The sequence below is a fragment of the Malaclemys terrapin genome, chromosome 21 (assembly GCF_027887155.1).
Source record: "Malaclemys terrapin pileata isolate rMalTer1 chromosome 21, rMalTer1.hap1, whole genome shotgun sequence".
Taxonomy (NCBI): Eukaryota; Metazoa; Chordata; order Testudines; family Emydidae; genus Malaclemys; species Malaclemys terrapin.
In genome coordinates this window covers 9,602,789-9,616,985 of record NC_071525.1, presented here as the reverse complement: position 1 = coordinate 9,616,985, position 14,197 = coordinate 9,602,789, and the positions used below count along the sequence as shown (strand labels likewise).

The 14,197-nt window shown below is 53.4% G+C and overlaps 1 protein-coding gene across 1 annotated transcript in view; it reads right to left on the bottom strand.

Annotated features, from left to right (window-relative positions):
• Positions 1-2,242: 2,242 nt before the first annotated feature.
• F11R (F11 receptor) overlaps positions 2,243-14,197 on the bottom strand; it is a 66,080-nt gene continuing 54,125 nt past the window's right edge. Inside the window, exons 4-10 of the mRNA XM_054010977.1 lie at positions 13,847-14,002; positions 11,483-11,685; positions 11,295-11,397; positions 9,873-9,980; positions 9,144-9,153; positions 7,737-7,785; positions 2,243-4,404 (exon numbers count right to left, since the gene is read on the bottom strand). Of these exons, the coding sequence (XP_053866952.1) occupies positions 4,369-4,404; positions 7,737-7,785; positions 9,144-9,153; positions 9,873-9,980; positions 11,295-11,397; positions 11,483-11,685; positions 13,847-14,002 (665 nt within the window). The 3' untranslated portion in view covers positions 2,243-4,368. The remainder of the gene's footprint in view (positions 4,405-7,736; positions 7,786-9,143; positions 9,154-9,872; positions 9,981-11,294; positions 11,398-11,482; positions 11,686-13,846; positions 14,003-14,197) is intronic.

Below are 14,197 nucleotides of genomic sequence, written 5' to 3'. Positions count from 1 at the left end.
CTTTGGGGGCAGTGAACTTAGTTTCTGGGAGCGTCCCGGGAGAGGGACTGGATGCAGAGACTTCTCCGTGGAACTGCAGGTCACTGAATGTCACCCGCAAGGCAAGGAAAAGGTTGGCAGAGTCTCGAGGCATTTGCTGGTGAGCCGGACAGCCTGGCGGAGCAGGGAGCTGACACACAGTAATCTCCAGCAAAGCTCACTCTTGCTAAGGCAGAAGGGTAAGACCATGGCTTGTGGTTCTGGGTTGCCTGACCAGAACGGCACAACGGGGATGTGGGCCTTACCCTCTCAGCTCCTGCACAGGGATCCCCCAACCCCCCAGCTTCACTGCAGCCTCATGTGGATCGAAGTGGAGCCGACTTGCTCTGATTCAAGCGCCTACGGCAGTGGGAAGGTGACACAGCCCCAAGTCAAGCCAAGGTCTCCAGCACAGAGCTGTGTGTGAGGGTAGTGCCTAAGGGCCAGCAGAGAACAGGGCCCGGTTGTGCACCCCAAACCCCTCATCCCCCCACACCCCAACCCTCTGCTCTAGACCCAAGCCTCCTCCCACACCCCAAACTCCTCATCCCCAGCCCCACCCCAAAGCCCTCACCCCTAGACAGAGCCCACCACCCCTCCTGTGCTCCGAAGCCGCCATAACCCCCCCCCAGAGCCCTTACCCCCCCCCATACTCTAATCCTCTGCCCCAGCCCTGAGCAGGGCCACCCAGAGGATTCAGGGAGCCTGGGGCAAAGCGGGGGAGCTTGGAGCGCCGCCCGGTGAGTACGAGTCTGTGGTGGCGGCAGCATTTCGGCGGCAGGGGGGCCCTTCAGTTGCTCCGTGTCTTCGGCAGCACTGAAGGGCCCCCCACCGCCGAAATGCCACTGACGACCCGGACCGCCGCCGGGTGAGGAAAGGGATTCTCGGCCAGGGCTTGCGGGGTCCGGGGCAAATTGCCTCACTTACCCCCCCCCTCGCGGCCCTGGCCCTGAGCCCCCTCCCACACTCCAAACCTCTCGGCCCCACCCCCACCCCACATCCCCTCCATATTGGTGCACACACATTCATTCCGTACATGTATGTAAAAAATTTGAGGGAACATGCTGGAACTCACCGGCTACTAAGGCCACGTCTACACTTACAAGCTCTGTAAGATCGTTCATGTAGCCCGTTATGCTGACAGGAGCGAGCTCTCCTGTGGACATCATAAAACCAGCCCAACGCGCGGCGGTAGCTCTGTCAGCAGGAGAGCGCGACAGAGCGCTGGGCACACGAGTGCTTATGCCGGCAAAACTTCTGTCACTCAGGGGGGTGTTTTTTCACATAAGTGCTAGTGTAGACATGGCCTGGAGGCTGCCAGAACAGTCCCAGCCAGAGACCTCAAACCATTAGCACCTGTGAGAACAGAGGGGTGGGGAGAGTGCTGCTAACCACAGTTCAGCAAATAGATGTTTTTATTTGGGGGCTGAACCAAATATTCTGGAGAAGAATCAGGTTGGAGTCAAACCAAATCCAATTCTTAAAAAAAAAAAAAAAGTTGTCCAAGTGAAAAATCTTGCTCTGGATTAACAAACATTTTGGTTGGCTCAAGTGAAATTTGAGTTTCCTTTTCAACTCAGCCCCGTTCTGGTGTTTTTTACATTTGTTTTCTAATTCAGCCATACACTTTTTCTAAATAAAAAACAAATATTGACATTAAAAAAAACACAAAAAACCTTTTTCCAGCCAAAACTATTTGTTGAATTCAACCTGAATCCATCAAGAGTAACGGTGCCCCCCACCCGCCACCCCCCAAAATATACTCCCAGTTCGGATGCCAACACAGCTGTTAGATCAGTGATACTCAGACTGAGGTTCACGAGTGGCTCTTTAATGCGTCTCCTGTGGCTCTTTGCAGCACATGAAATTAAAACGCCGTGTGATGAATTAACAACCAATCGGGATGCTTTTACTATGTTAACCACCATTTGTAGTTGATAAAAAAATAATACTTGGTCAGTCATTTTGCTGGGAGAATAATATATGAAAACTAAATATTTCCCCTGTCATACTGTTTAAATATGAAGAGTACTATTGTTGATTGCTAATTTGGCTCCTGAACCACTGAGGTCTAAGTATCACCACTGTATTAGATGCATAGAACTACTGTGCAGTCCCTTCACTTCCACCACTGACCAGCAGGGGGCAGGAGAGCTGCAGTCCACTCCACATCTGAGCAAGCCAGCCCCATCTTCCTCCTTCCAAATGTTCAGGGAGACTGAACTCAAACCAAAGGGTTTATTTCCAGTTACAAATAGATAAAATTACAAAAGTATTTTAAAGCGATTTAAAAAGTGACTATTACATGTCTCAGGCTTTCAAGTTAAGGTCTGGCAAGGTTTCTCTTGCTGAACGGTAATAAAAAGCAGCCGCACAGTTAAATCTGTCCAGCTGTTGGGAGAGGAGTCTGGCCTCCTGGAGAGCTCTTGCCATGGTGGTTACGCACTGTGACCCAACAAAGTGAAGGATTTGATTCCAGCCTCCATTATTCCTGGTAACCGATCCAGTCTGCTTTGGAGCCCCGGGAGAGAACAATACAGATTCCACGGACGAGGCACCATCTACCGCAGCCTGGCAGTGGCCCCTTTCCTCCTCCCTCCAGACGGCAGCTCTGTGGCTGCAACAGGCTCGTTCCCTACACCTATTTCTCAATGGATCCAGATGTGTGGCGGTTCGAAACTCCTGCCATTCAGACTGAGGTTGGGGTGACCAGATACTGGAAAAATTGGGACACTTTTTTCCCGGGGGAGGGAGGGGGGAGATTGACGGATGGCGGGGGATGTAGTTGCGTATATAAGACAAAGCCCCTAATACCGGGACAATCCCGATATTGTCAGGATGTCTGTTACCCTGACGTAGGATCTGTAGGTGTCTGCCTAGCTCAGTGCTCAGGAGGCACCTACAACAGGCATTTAAAGGCTGAGTGCTCAGGGATCTAGCCACTCACCTTCTTCCCATTCAGTCCTACAGGTCTGAGTCTCATTTGCACTAAGGCCCCTTCACACCGCAGGGTCTTAAATGTAAGTGGGAATAACAAGGCACCTACACCCCTTTAGCCGTCTCACCCAGTCGCCAGTCGAACAGCTGTTGGCCCCGTAGAACATCTTCCACACAAAGCGCTACCCAAGAACTAACAATGTGAAAGCTGATTGCATCTTCCTCCCAAGCACGAGCAGCCACTTGGCCACACCAGCCAGAGTTGGGTGCACCGGCGTCGCTGTGGGGAGTGCAGGGTGAAGCAGCACAAGGCGACTCAGCGCCAAGCCTTTACGAGCGCCTGCCTTGAGGAAGGGCCCAGAACTTCGCCCTCGAGAAAGCCAAATCCACCCCACAACTCTGAACGGCAAGAGCCTGCAGAGCATCGCTAGGTCTCACCGCGGCCCCCTGCACCTTTTGGATATGGCCCACGGCAGGGTGTGAACTCCATCTCCACGCCGTGCCAGCCAACCTGGTTTCAATCAAGGTTTGGGCCCAAAACGCCAGACTGAACCAAGCTGTTCTGGAAGGCTCTCCTGGCCCTGTCAAACTGGGCTGAAACGGAGCTCAAGCAGGGCCGTAAATCGGTGGGAAGAAGTTCTTGATTTCTCATGGACTGGATTTTCTCTCTGCTGCCTCACAACCAAATCACAGGCCAAGGGAGAGGTGAGCAAGTCCCCTTAGATCTCATTGCTATGCCCCTAATCCCTTCTCACCAATCACCTCCTGCTCCAGGGAGATGTAGAATTCAACCTGTTCCGACACCACAAAGAGGACATCCTGACACACTCGTACAGCAGTGACGGTGGGGGCAGGGATGGGGACACCACGCAACAATCTTCTACAGTCACAAAAATATACTTGTGTGCCCTACATTCAGTGCTCTAGCATAACCAGGGCTCCCCAGCCTGCCACTTCTGGCAGCATCAAACCCTCCGATAGGCGTAAGTGGCACTACAGCGCTGCAAGGCCTCATGCTGGCCTGTCGCACGGGCTGAATTTCACCCTCCTTGGGGAAGCCCGGTGCTAGCGGACATCCCCAAAGCAGAGTGAGCAATCTGCAACGCCAGCAAGTGGCAGGGGGGCCCCTCTGCTGGCTGTGTTCAGCAGCCGGGTTTGTCGCCTGTCGCTCTTAGGAAATTAAGATTGCATAAACCAAAGTCACCTGTAGCGCAGCGGGCAAGACTCCAGCCCCACGACTCTAGGGGACAAGGAGAGTCTAGAACAGGACTAAAAAGGCACTAGGTGAAACTTTAAAAAAAAAATAGTTAAAATCGCAGTGAGTTACAGTAATTCACACGGAACATTTACAGCAGTTCATGGGGCAAGGGGCAGGACGTCGGCAGGAGAGGGGGAGCCAATCCAGGGCCAATGTCACACCAGGAAGGACGAGGTCTGTTTGAATTCTCCCTGGGGGAAGTGAAAGAAAGACACAATGAATTCCCATGGACATGAATTACAGCGAATCCTTCAAAACAAACCTGCTCCCTTTGCCCCCGTCCCCGAGCCCCTCGGAGAGAAAAGCTCATGGTGCTGCGCGGCCAAGGAGAAACAGTCGTGATGGCTGGGAATCGGGAGACCTGGGTCCCAGTCCTTGCTCTGCCTCCCACCTTGAGCAAGTCACCTCTGCTTGTTTCCCCTCCCATCCTGTTTGTCTAGCCTGTCTACCTAGACTGAGCTCTTGGGGGCAAATCTAACGCCAAGTGACTCAGCAGGAGAGCACTGGGTTTTCTGGGTAGAAGCACAGACTAGGTTGCAGGTGACGTTATGTTTATGGGCTCAACCTCTCTCATCGCAAAGCCGCCATGTGTCAGGGAAGAGCTGGCTGTTCGCTTAGGAGAAACTTGGCCTGGCAACACCCTCTGTTATTCCAGCCCGGTGTGAGAATCAACTTCGTAACTCCTCCCACAGCCCATCTCCGGCATCAGTCCGTGTCCCTAGCACGCAGGGTTTGGGTCTTGTCAAGTACACGTCCCCCTGTGCCTTGTGTGGAGCCCATGGGAGATCTACCTGTGTTCTGGGGAAGCGGCCCGAGTGGCTTCACCACTTTACAGAGCAGAACGCACCAGTTGCACGTATGTAATACCTGAGCCAAGGATCCCAAGCTATTAAACAACTGAATCACCACCACGACATATTATACCCATTTAACAAATTTGTAAGTGGAGGCACAGTAGGTGTAAGGGACCAAGTTGGGAACAGAACCCTTGAACTCCCAGATCCTGACTCTGGCTTTTACCACTAGCAATAACTCCTGTTTTCCCTACCCCAGACCAGCAAATGGTGCTGGACTCTCAGCAAAGACAGAATTTTCCTGACATTTTTGTGCAAAAAGTCCTGGCTAAGCGGCTCTGAAGTCCCATTTTCAAGAGTGGTGGAGGTGCATGGGGCCAGGTTTTTAATGGCGTTTAGGTGCCTGAACATGCAGATAGGCAACCGAGGGAGATTTCCAAAAGCACCCAGGCACACATCTGCATCTTTAGGCACCTACATCCTTTAGAAATCTGGCCTGTAGGCTCTTAAGTATCTACGTCACTTTTGAAAATAGAACTTTGGTGCTTTTGAAAGTGTTACCCTCCGTCTGAGGACAGAAAAGACTCCGCGTGCAGACACCACTTCCCGCGTCCCAGTCTCCATCTGACTCTCAGAATGGCCTCTGGCTGATTGTTTAATTACCTCCCAGACACTAAAAATTAGTCTTATTTCTTACTGCACTGATTAGTCATTCAATTTACACTCTTGCATTGGAGTTTCACTTTGAGGGCCTTTGCCTATTTAGCACATGAATAAGGTTAGTCGAGACTGTAGCATAGCATTACTGAAAGGTCCTTGATTTAATGGCTTGCATGGCCAAGCAATGCCCTGGAGCTCCCTTGCCCCACGTTGTGTGTCTGTGGGAATGGTTTTCGTTTTAAAAATCGAGGGCTGTAGCTCTGTCATTCCATGCGACATTGGTAAGCTGCACCACAGCTGCCAGACTGACTGGTTCTCTAACTGGGGGGAAGAAAACTAACAGCAGCCCTTCACCATTCCTCCTCAGCTAGCGGCATCAAGGAGGCCCCGGCATGATGCTTTCGCTGAGCCAGAAGTTATGGGCTTGACGCAGGGTTCACCAGGTGAATTCCGTGGCCTGCGTTATGCAGATGGTCAGAATGGTCTCTTCCAGCCTCAATCTCTGACTCTAGAATCACCTAACACAGCCGGGAACGATGCCCTGTTGGAGACCTTCGTGCACATTTGGCTCGGTATCTAAGGGTGACTCAAGGTTGCGGAAGGCGTGAAAGTTACATAGCCAGCACAGCAGGTTTTCACTGGGTGGGGCACTAAAAGGAGATGCGTTTACACATCTCTTGCCAGGACTCATCATGACTGACTAGCACCTCCAAACGTAAACGCTGGGGTGGGGATGGTGGCGCTGCAGTGTTAGACTGAGCAGGGCGACTCGGGGCGAGAGAGAAATCTTCCCCGCTGGAGATAATGTATCAGGACCGTCTCTGTATCAAGGGGCCAGCCGCACCGGCAGTGCTGGGGAGGCACTTGGAACTCCTTGCTGAGTGGCAGGTTCTACCCTTCTGAACTCTCAAAACATAAGATAAGTTTCTCTAGTTTAGAGATGCCCCATTTTTAGCTCAAGCCTTAGAGGAAAGGCATTGGTGAGAATCAAATGTACACTGAACAGAAGGTCTTAAAGGCCTGACAGTGACTGATGGGCTCTGATACACAGGATCCTTCAGCAAACTGAAGGAAGAGTGGAACACCAACTCCCACCACACCCAGAAGGATTACTGTCTGGGACGCTGGGGAATCTACCTACCTGACTTATACGGTGGTTACAGTAATTATCTACATAACTGATCTGGCGCAAGTCATCACAGTATCTGAGCACCTCAGGGTTTTTCATGCATTTATCCTCACAGCCCCCAGGGGCAGGGCAGGGCAGTGCTATTATCCCCATTACACAGGGAACTGGGTACCTGAGGCACAGATCCACAGAAGTATTTAGGCTCCATTTCAGTGGAAGTTATGAGCCTCAATACTTTGATGGGTCTGGGCCAGAGAGACTAAGGCCAAGTCTACACCAAAACGTTAAGTCGAACCAGCTATGTTGCTCGGAGGTGTGAAAAATCCGCACCCGGAGCCATGCAGTTAAGCTGACCTAACCCCCGGCGTAGACAGCACTAGATCGATGGAAGAACAGCAGCTAGCTGTTTAAGTGGAGACACAGCCTCAGAGACGTGCCCGCAGTCGTACATCGGAGTGTGATAGAGCGAGGAATTGAATCCAGGTCCGCCGAGTGCCTGGTTAGTGCTCGAACCACTGGGCCATCCTTCCTCTCAAGGTCAGACAGTCTTGGTGCAAGTCATTAGCCAGGAACTGACACTGGGCTGGCAACACATGGACAAGCTTCGAACCATCAGCTATGTCCAGCAAATGAACTGAGCTTGTCAGGTGAAGTATGCATCCACCAGTTTGTCCTTCCCTCCATGGACTGGCTTTGGGTGAGGTGCGTCTCGGACGCTCCATAAAACCCACAAGGCGTGGGCAGATCACTGCTGTAAGCAGGCTCTGTGGCTGGGTTACACCCTGCCTCTCTCAGGGGTTGCCAAAGCACCAGTCCCGGCCTGCAGGTGATTTGATCGCAGCCCTGACACTCAAGAAGCCAAGAACAAAGTTATTTCTTTGGGGAAAAAAGACTTTCCGGGCTGCCAGAGCAAAGCCGCCTGGCTGGCAGTTCTACTTACGTCACTCCGGTTGGACGGCTGGCTGTAGATAACTTGCTTATTGGTGCTGCTAAAATGAGAAAGAATTAAACTAAGACACTTCACAAGGGCTGATCGCTCTCGGACCACACCCCAAGCACCAGCTGTGCCACTGTACCCCACCAGTGTTGGCCAGACAGACAGCAACGTTGGGGAAGCAAGTTAGCAGACAGCTGAGGTTAACCACCAGGCTACATCAAACTTCACACCAAAAGATAGATGGGAGGTGCCTGATTTGCCCCTTCTCTCCCAACTCCCACCAGGCAAGGCACAGCCTCCCCCAGCTCTGGTAGGAGAAATGCTTTACAGACTGGCCTCTTCCTTCCATCCCTATTTCGCCATCCAATACCCAGCACACCGCAAGGACGGGATTGGGAGGAGGGCAGCTAAGAGGCCTAGTCCTGATACCCAGCCTGCTTTGGATGCCAAGTGGATTTTGGGATCTCTTCAGTCCCCATGTTAGAACCAACTTGTAACTTGGTATAATCAGGCCAGGAGCAGAACTGGCACAGAAGTGAGGGCTGAGGAGGGTCAGGACAGAGGGGTATTGGCAGAGCTGGAAGAGGAGTCCAGGGCCAAATAGGTGGGGGGCTATGGATCAGGTACACAAGCAGAGTTGTGGAGGGGGGAATTTGCAAGCTCATGCAGGTGCTATTTGCTCCTGTGATGTTGACTTCTTCTGGGTAAGGGGAAGGAGACTATGCCTGGCCTGGCCTAGAGGCAGCATACTGCCCTGCTCTACTCTTCTGCAGCCTTTTGCTCACCAGGCCAGCGAGAGGTGGGGACACAAGACAACACTGCCATCTGGGGAACAGGGGAAGACAGTGCTCCACCCAGATGCCACCTGCTGACCCTTTCGGGTGGGGAAAACGGCGTTGATGGAGGCTTAGTCCTTGTCTTCAACTGGAAGATGCTGCTGGAATAGAGCTAGGACAGTGCGGACCTTAGAGGGTAGGAGTGACCCATGGTGGGGACAGCAGAAACATGTGCCCTAGTCCAAGAGGAAAGGTCAAAGTCTCCCCACTGTTCCTGACCCAGAGATCCCACCCGGCGGCGGAGGGAGGGGGTGTTTGAGAGAGAAGGGGGAAGCAATGTGTCACACAGCAGCTACGCTGGGGCACAGTGGGGTGAGGGAGGAGCTTGGCATACGCGCTGGCACCTTGCACTCTACCTGCTGCAAGGAAGAGATTCCAGGCTGCATTTAAACTGCCATGGAGGAGGTGGCTGAGTCTGGCTAATCCTGGTGCTTGCCCCCCAGGGGAATACTCTACCCACTCCACAGCGCTAGAAGGATCTCCGCAGGCCAGGAGCACAAGAGGGATGGAAGAGGCTTGGAGGACGGACAGAAAACAAGGCACACACTTGAACAGAGTACAAGGTTCCACTTACCCTCTTCTCTCTGGAAGGGAAAAAGAAGAAACAGGATGGTTAAATGTTGGAGATGGGACGTGTCGCTCGGCTGCCAAGGGATGGCTCCCTGGCACTGCTACAGTGGGCAGCAACACAGGCTTCCGCGGGGCCACACTGCTTTCAGAGTGCACTCAATTGGCTGGGCCAAGCGCAGACAGGTCACATGCGCACAGGGATGCGAGATAGATTCACGGAAGGGGGGAGCACAGGCCTGACCACGACGCAGCCAAGCAAGCTCTGCACCACAGCCATTTAATCCAGAGAGGCAGCCGGCAGGAACTGCAGTTCCCAGCATGCAATGCTCCATCTTGAGTCAAAGGCGGCTTGATGGAGAGCTGCCCAATAGGGTCAAGAACTCCGCAGGCAGCACCTCATCATTGAAAGGGGTAAGGCAGCCAAAGTTTGCTGCATCGCAGGTAGCCTGCAAGCTTCTGGCAAGCAGGAGACGGAGCCCACTGCGTAGATGCCGCCAGCGAAATATTGGTCGGGAGCAATGGCTCCTCCCAATAGCTTCTTCAGCAGCAGCCAGAGCTCATTAGCCTGCAGCACCCTGCCTGGCACCCTGCCCAGCGGTGCGGGCCTTAGCTTCTGCAGGGGAATTGACAGGGGCTCCGGGGAACTGCCTAGGGCCACGGGAGTGGCTGAGCGCAAGTGGAAGGGGGCGGGGAGAGGTATGTTCGCAGCCCAAGTGGGTAGCTTAATACTTACTGCTGAAAAAGCCACGACTGTAGGCGAACCAGATGCCGAAGGCAACCAGTGCCAGCACGATTAGCAGCACGACCACAGCTGCCACGATACCGCCCACGTTGACTTCAGCTGGGTGAGAGAATGACGTCAGCGCGGCATGCGGAGATCTTATGCGGACAGATTCCCCCTGCAGGCCACAGGATCCCAAACGCTTTCACATCTGCAACTGCCCCCGTGGGAGAGTGACACCAGCAAAGGATTTAACCTGTCTAGTTGCAGTCACCGGGGGAGACTGGAGCCCACCTTCCTTCAAGGTGGAATCACCCTGTCTCAGTTGCCTTGAATGGATTTAAGCAGCTAGGGGTGAGGAGTCTGCACCAGGGTACCCAGCCGGAGGGGTGGAGGGAGGGGAGACACACGGACGCGGGTTCTGTAATTATAACCCTGCTGCTGTCCCATTCACGGCTCCCTTCACGCTAAGACAGCTCCCAGCCTGCTCCACCCACCTCCATTTCTTCCTGCCCCGCTGTCACCAGCCCCTCGCCGCACAGCTGGAGTCAGCGCTTGGTGCTAGCTGCTTCCACCTATCGGGAAGTGGCAGCAGAAAGGGCAGCGGCTGAGAACGGCAACATTCCACGGCCAGCTTAGCCTGGGACGAGCCTGCGAGCCACGCCAAGGGCTGCCGGGCCTCACCCCTCCCTGTTCTGCTGCTTTGCTATTTGGTTCCGGTGAGCTCAGCCCTGCCCTGATACAAAGTCGACAGGCATTCAGAGGGGAACTGGCCAGGGCTTGGGAAGGGAGCACCGGCATGGACCTGGCACCCGAAGATCTGCAGTCTGAGCTCCGCTGTATGGCTCTAATGTTGCGAAGGGCTAAAACCAGACCAAGGGGGGAAAACAGGATGGCTTGGGCAACTCCAGGGAATGGGGGCTGACAGCACGGTAGCTTTTCAGAGGAGGGGATGGTTGGAATGCTTGTCACCGGAGCTGGGCCCGGCAAACACACCTATCCCCAACCTCTGGCACTCCCAATCCCAGAGTGCACTAGGCTAGGGCGGGAGCCTCCTCTGGGACTGTCTGTACCAAGGCCCAGCTCCGGAGGTCATGTAGGAGGCGGGACATGCCAAGAACCACTTGTCGGCTCTCAGGAGACTCCGTTCTCTGCGAAGGTTGCTCTTTTAGCAGGGCAGCCCAATGAGCTTCTGGTTCCAGGCTCTCCCCGCCCCTTCCAGCAAAGCACATGCCTGTTTTCCCATCAAGACACTTGGGCACTGTCCAACCTTTAATCTATCGCAGCCAGTACAGGGAGTAGCTGCAGGAGGCCGGGGAAGGGGCAGTGACAACACTAGCTATTGCAAGCTTGCAAGTGACTTCCAAAGAGCCCAGTGCAGACGTGCGCACACAACCACCCACATGCAGGGACTGCAAGCCCCCCTTTCCTTACTGGCTTCCAAGTGGATGGCTTCCGATTTCTGAGCGATCCCGACGTTGTTCTGAGCCTCGCAAAAATAATCCCCCGTGTCGAAGCTGGTTACGGGCTCAATCGTCTGGAGTGGGAAAGAAGGCGTGAGGGAGGCATAGACAGAGGTGTGAACTCCCCACGAGTCAGGCAGCCCCCTCCCCAGCGCGTACCAGCACTCCTGTCTTGGGGTCGATCGTGTAGGAGGAGTTCCTGAATTTCTCACTGATCTTGGGGTTGGAGGGCATCAGGATGTTGTCCCTGTACCACTGGAAGGTAGGGGGTGGAGAGCCATCTGTTTCTGTGCACGACAGCACAGCTTTGTTGCCGATTGTCACCGAGGTGGGCACCTTGGCAACGGGCTTGGAGGGAGGCACTGCCAATGGAGAAGGCAAAGAGGCACATGTTACAGATGACCTTACAGAGCTTTGAACCCACCGCTGTGACCCCCCGCCCTAAACACACCCAAGACGCGGTCATGTGCATTTATTAAGTTGTGCTTATTAACCCATGACTGGCCGGATTAGACTCGAGGTCCTGCTCAGTGACACGAAGGCAAACAAATGACCAGCTCATTTTAAGTGAAGTAAATGGCAAGCAGCAGCCATGTCTAGCTTGACAGTCCGTTGACTCGTGAACTAAGTCAGTGGCTGGGCCTCTTCCATTGGCAGGGCTTTCCTGGCACTGCTCCAGGGCTGATCAGCGACGTTCCAGAGCTCAGGCCAGTGTAACTGTCATCCCCCGACAATGCACCTTTCATTGCGATGGGGAAGGAGTGAAAAGCGGTTCCTTCCTGACCCATGCAGAGATCCTGTGCTGCCCTGAAGCTTGATTCTACTCATGTCAGCACAACTCCAAATAGTAGTGGACTTTTCTTTAAAACCCAGCCACACTATTGTCTGGATCTCCTGGGACACGTTCCACAGAGAGCAGCAGTTCCTTGCGTGGGTTCTGAACCAGCTGCCCTTTAATTCAATAGAGGATTAATGGCACTCACTGGGCTGGCTCTTCCATTGCCCTGCTCCCTGGGCAGCCATTTAAACCACAATAAAATGGGTGTGGAATGCAACTAAATCAGAGCAGCTCTCGGGGTTCTGGTGCAAACGACTGTACGAAGAGCAGGGAGACAGAATCAGGTGCCCGGCGTTCAACATAAATGGCAAGTGCACGTGGGGAGAAGTGTCACTGACCAGAAATTAATGCTTTGACTACAAGCCCTGCTGGGGGCAGTAGCCACCCTGCTGACAGGTGAAAGGTGCGATGCTGGCCGCGTGGGTGAAACCAGCGTCCCTCCCACTTTGATGGAGCAACTTGTAGAAACAAAATGTTTGACCAAAAGTGCTGCGATCCTGAAGGAAGGAAACAGAGTTTGGTCCAACACTGGGCTCCCATTCGGTGACTGATTTCGCAGCGCTGGTGAAAGGTGCTAGACTGACAGCATTTGTGAGTGAGGCTCTGGGTACGGCCACAGAACAGGCACTGTAAAAGTAGTGTAATCTTCCCCCCCTAATCTTTTGCCAGGGACCTCAGCCCAGCCATGAAGGGACCAGTTCTGGGGGGAGGACTGGTCAGTCTCCATTGGTCTCTGCAGACAATACACCCAAGGTTCAGATTGGTGCTGACAGTGAGTCTTCAAGGTGTGAAGAAGTGGACTGACAGCACATCTGTATGAAGGGGGATCTCTGCTTAAATGACATTCGCATGTAATGCAAGATAAGCATGGACTTGCCCACGTCAGCAGGGGGAACAGTTACAGTGTCAGACTTCCTGAGTGCGTGTTACAGAAATAATGGTGCCCCCGTGTAGCTAGGATTGTTTCTTCATTGCCACATAATGGGCTACGCATTGACCCGTGCGAGGCAGTCCTCGAGAACCAGTTGTGTTTAATGGTTCTGAAGATGCGGAGCCAACAGAACTGGAGGCTTTTGAAACCATTGGATAATCCGGGCATTAGGCTTTCCCCAGGGCCCCCCTTCGAACCTGGCTAGCCTGACTGGATTACAGGATACTTGCCACTGCCCAAAGCAGCCTTATTCCATGGCTCTATTCCAGCAGGACTGACGCTGCTCTAAGCAAGGCCCTAAAGCTCCATTCATGCGCCCCTCTGGCCCTGCAGGTCCGTGGTCAGGGGACATGGGTGAGAATTTCAGAGAACCAGGTTTAGACGATTGAGGCTTCCCTACAGTCTAAGTCCAATGTGGAAAAAGTCTTGTTTCAGTGACCTCAGGCTAGTTTGCTATCCACTGATGATACCATGGTGTGCGGAGAGCAACATTGTTCAAATAAGCCATTGGACTCTTAGTAGGGAAAAATACTACCCTTCTTGCGGCAGGAGTCAGTGGGGAGGTTCCCCGGTCTGTACCACGCAGGTTAGAAGTTCATAGTGCTCCCTTCGAATCTTAAACTCTATGAAAACACACTCCTTGCCCACAATTGGCAACATGCCCCCAGGGGCCCCCTCTCTCCGCGACTAGAAGCCCTGGAACTTTAGCCATGGCAACCGGTCCCAAGTTGTAATTACAGGAAGGCAATAGTACCTTGGACGATGAGGTCAACTTCTGACTTTCTTAGTTGGTCACTGCCCCCGCTCCCGGGCCAGAAGACTTCGCAGGTGTACTTCCCCGTGTCCTTCCGAGTCACCGAAGAGAAACTAATCCTTGTGGGTGAGTATTTAGCACGGTCTTTGTAGGGGTCTGCAGAGAAAGGGGAGACAGTGAGAAGCTGAGAGCACTTGGAGGTGGAGGAATACAAGTGAGAGCCAGAACAGGCTGCTGGTGTGGAGAAGGGGAGGAAGGGCAGCCCCATGAACCAGCCTCAGAGCAGAGTAAGAAGAGCTGATTAAATGGGGTTCAGTTCAAATACAACAAGAGGTCTCCCCATTGCAGAAG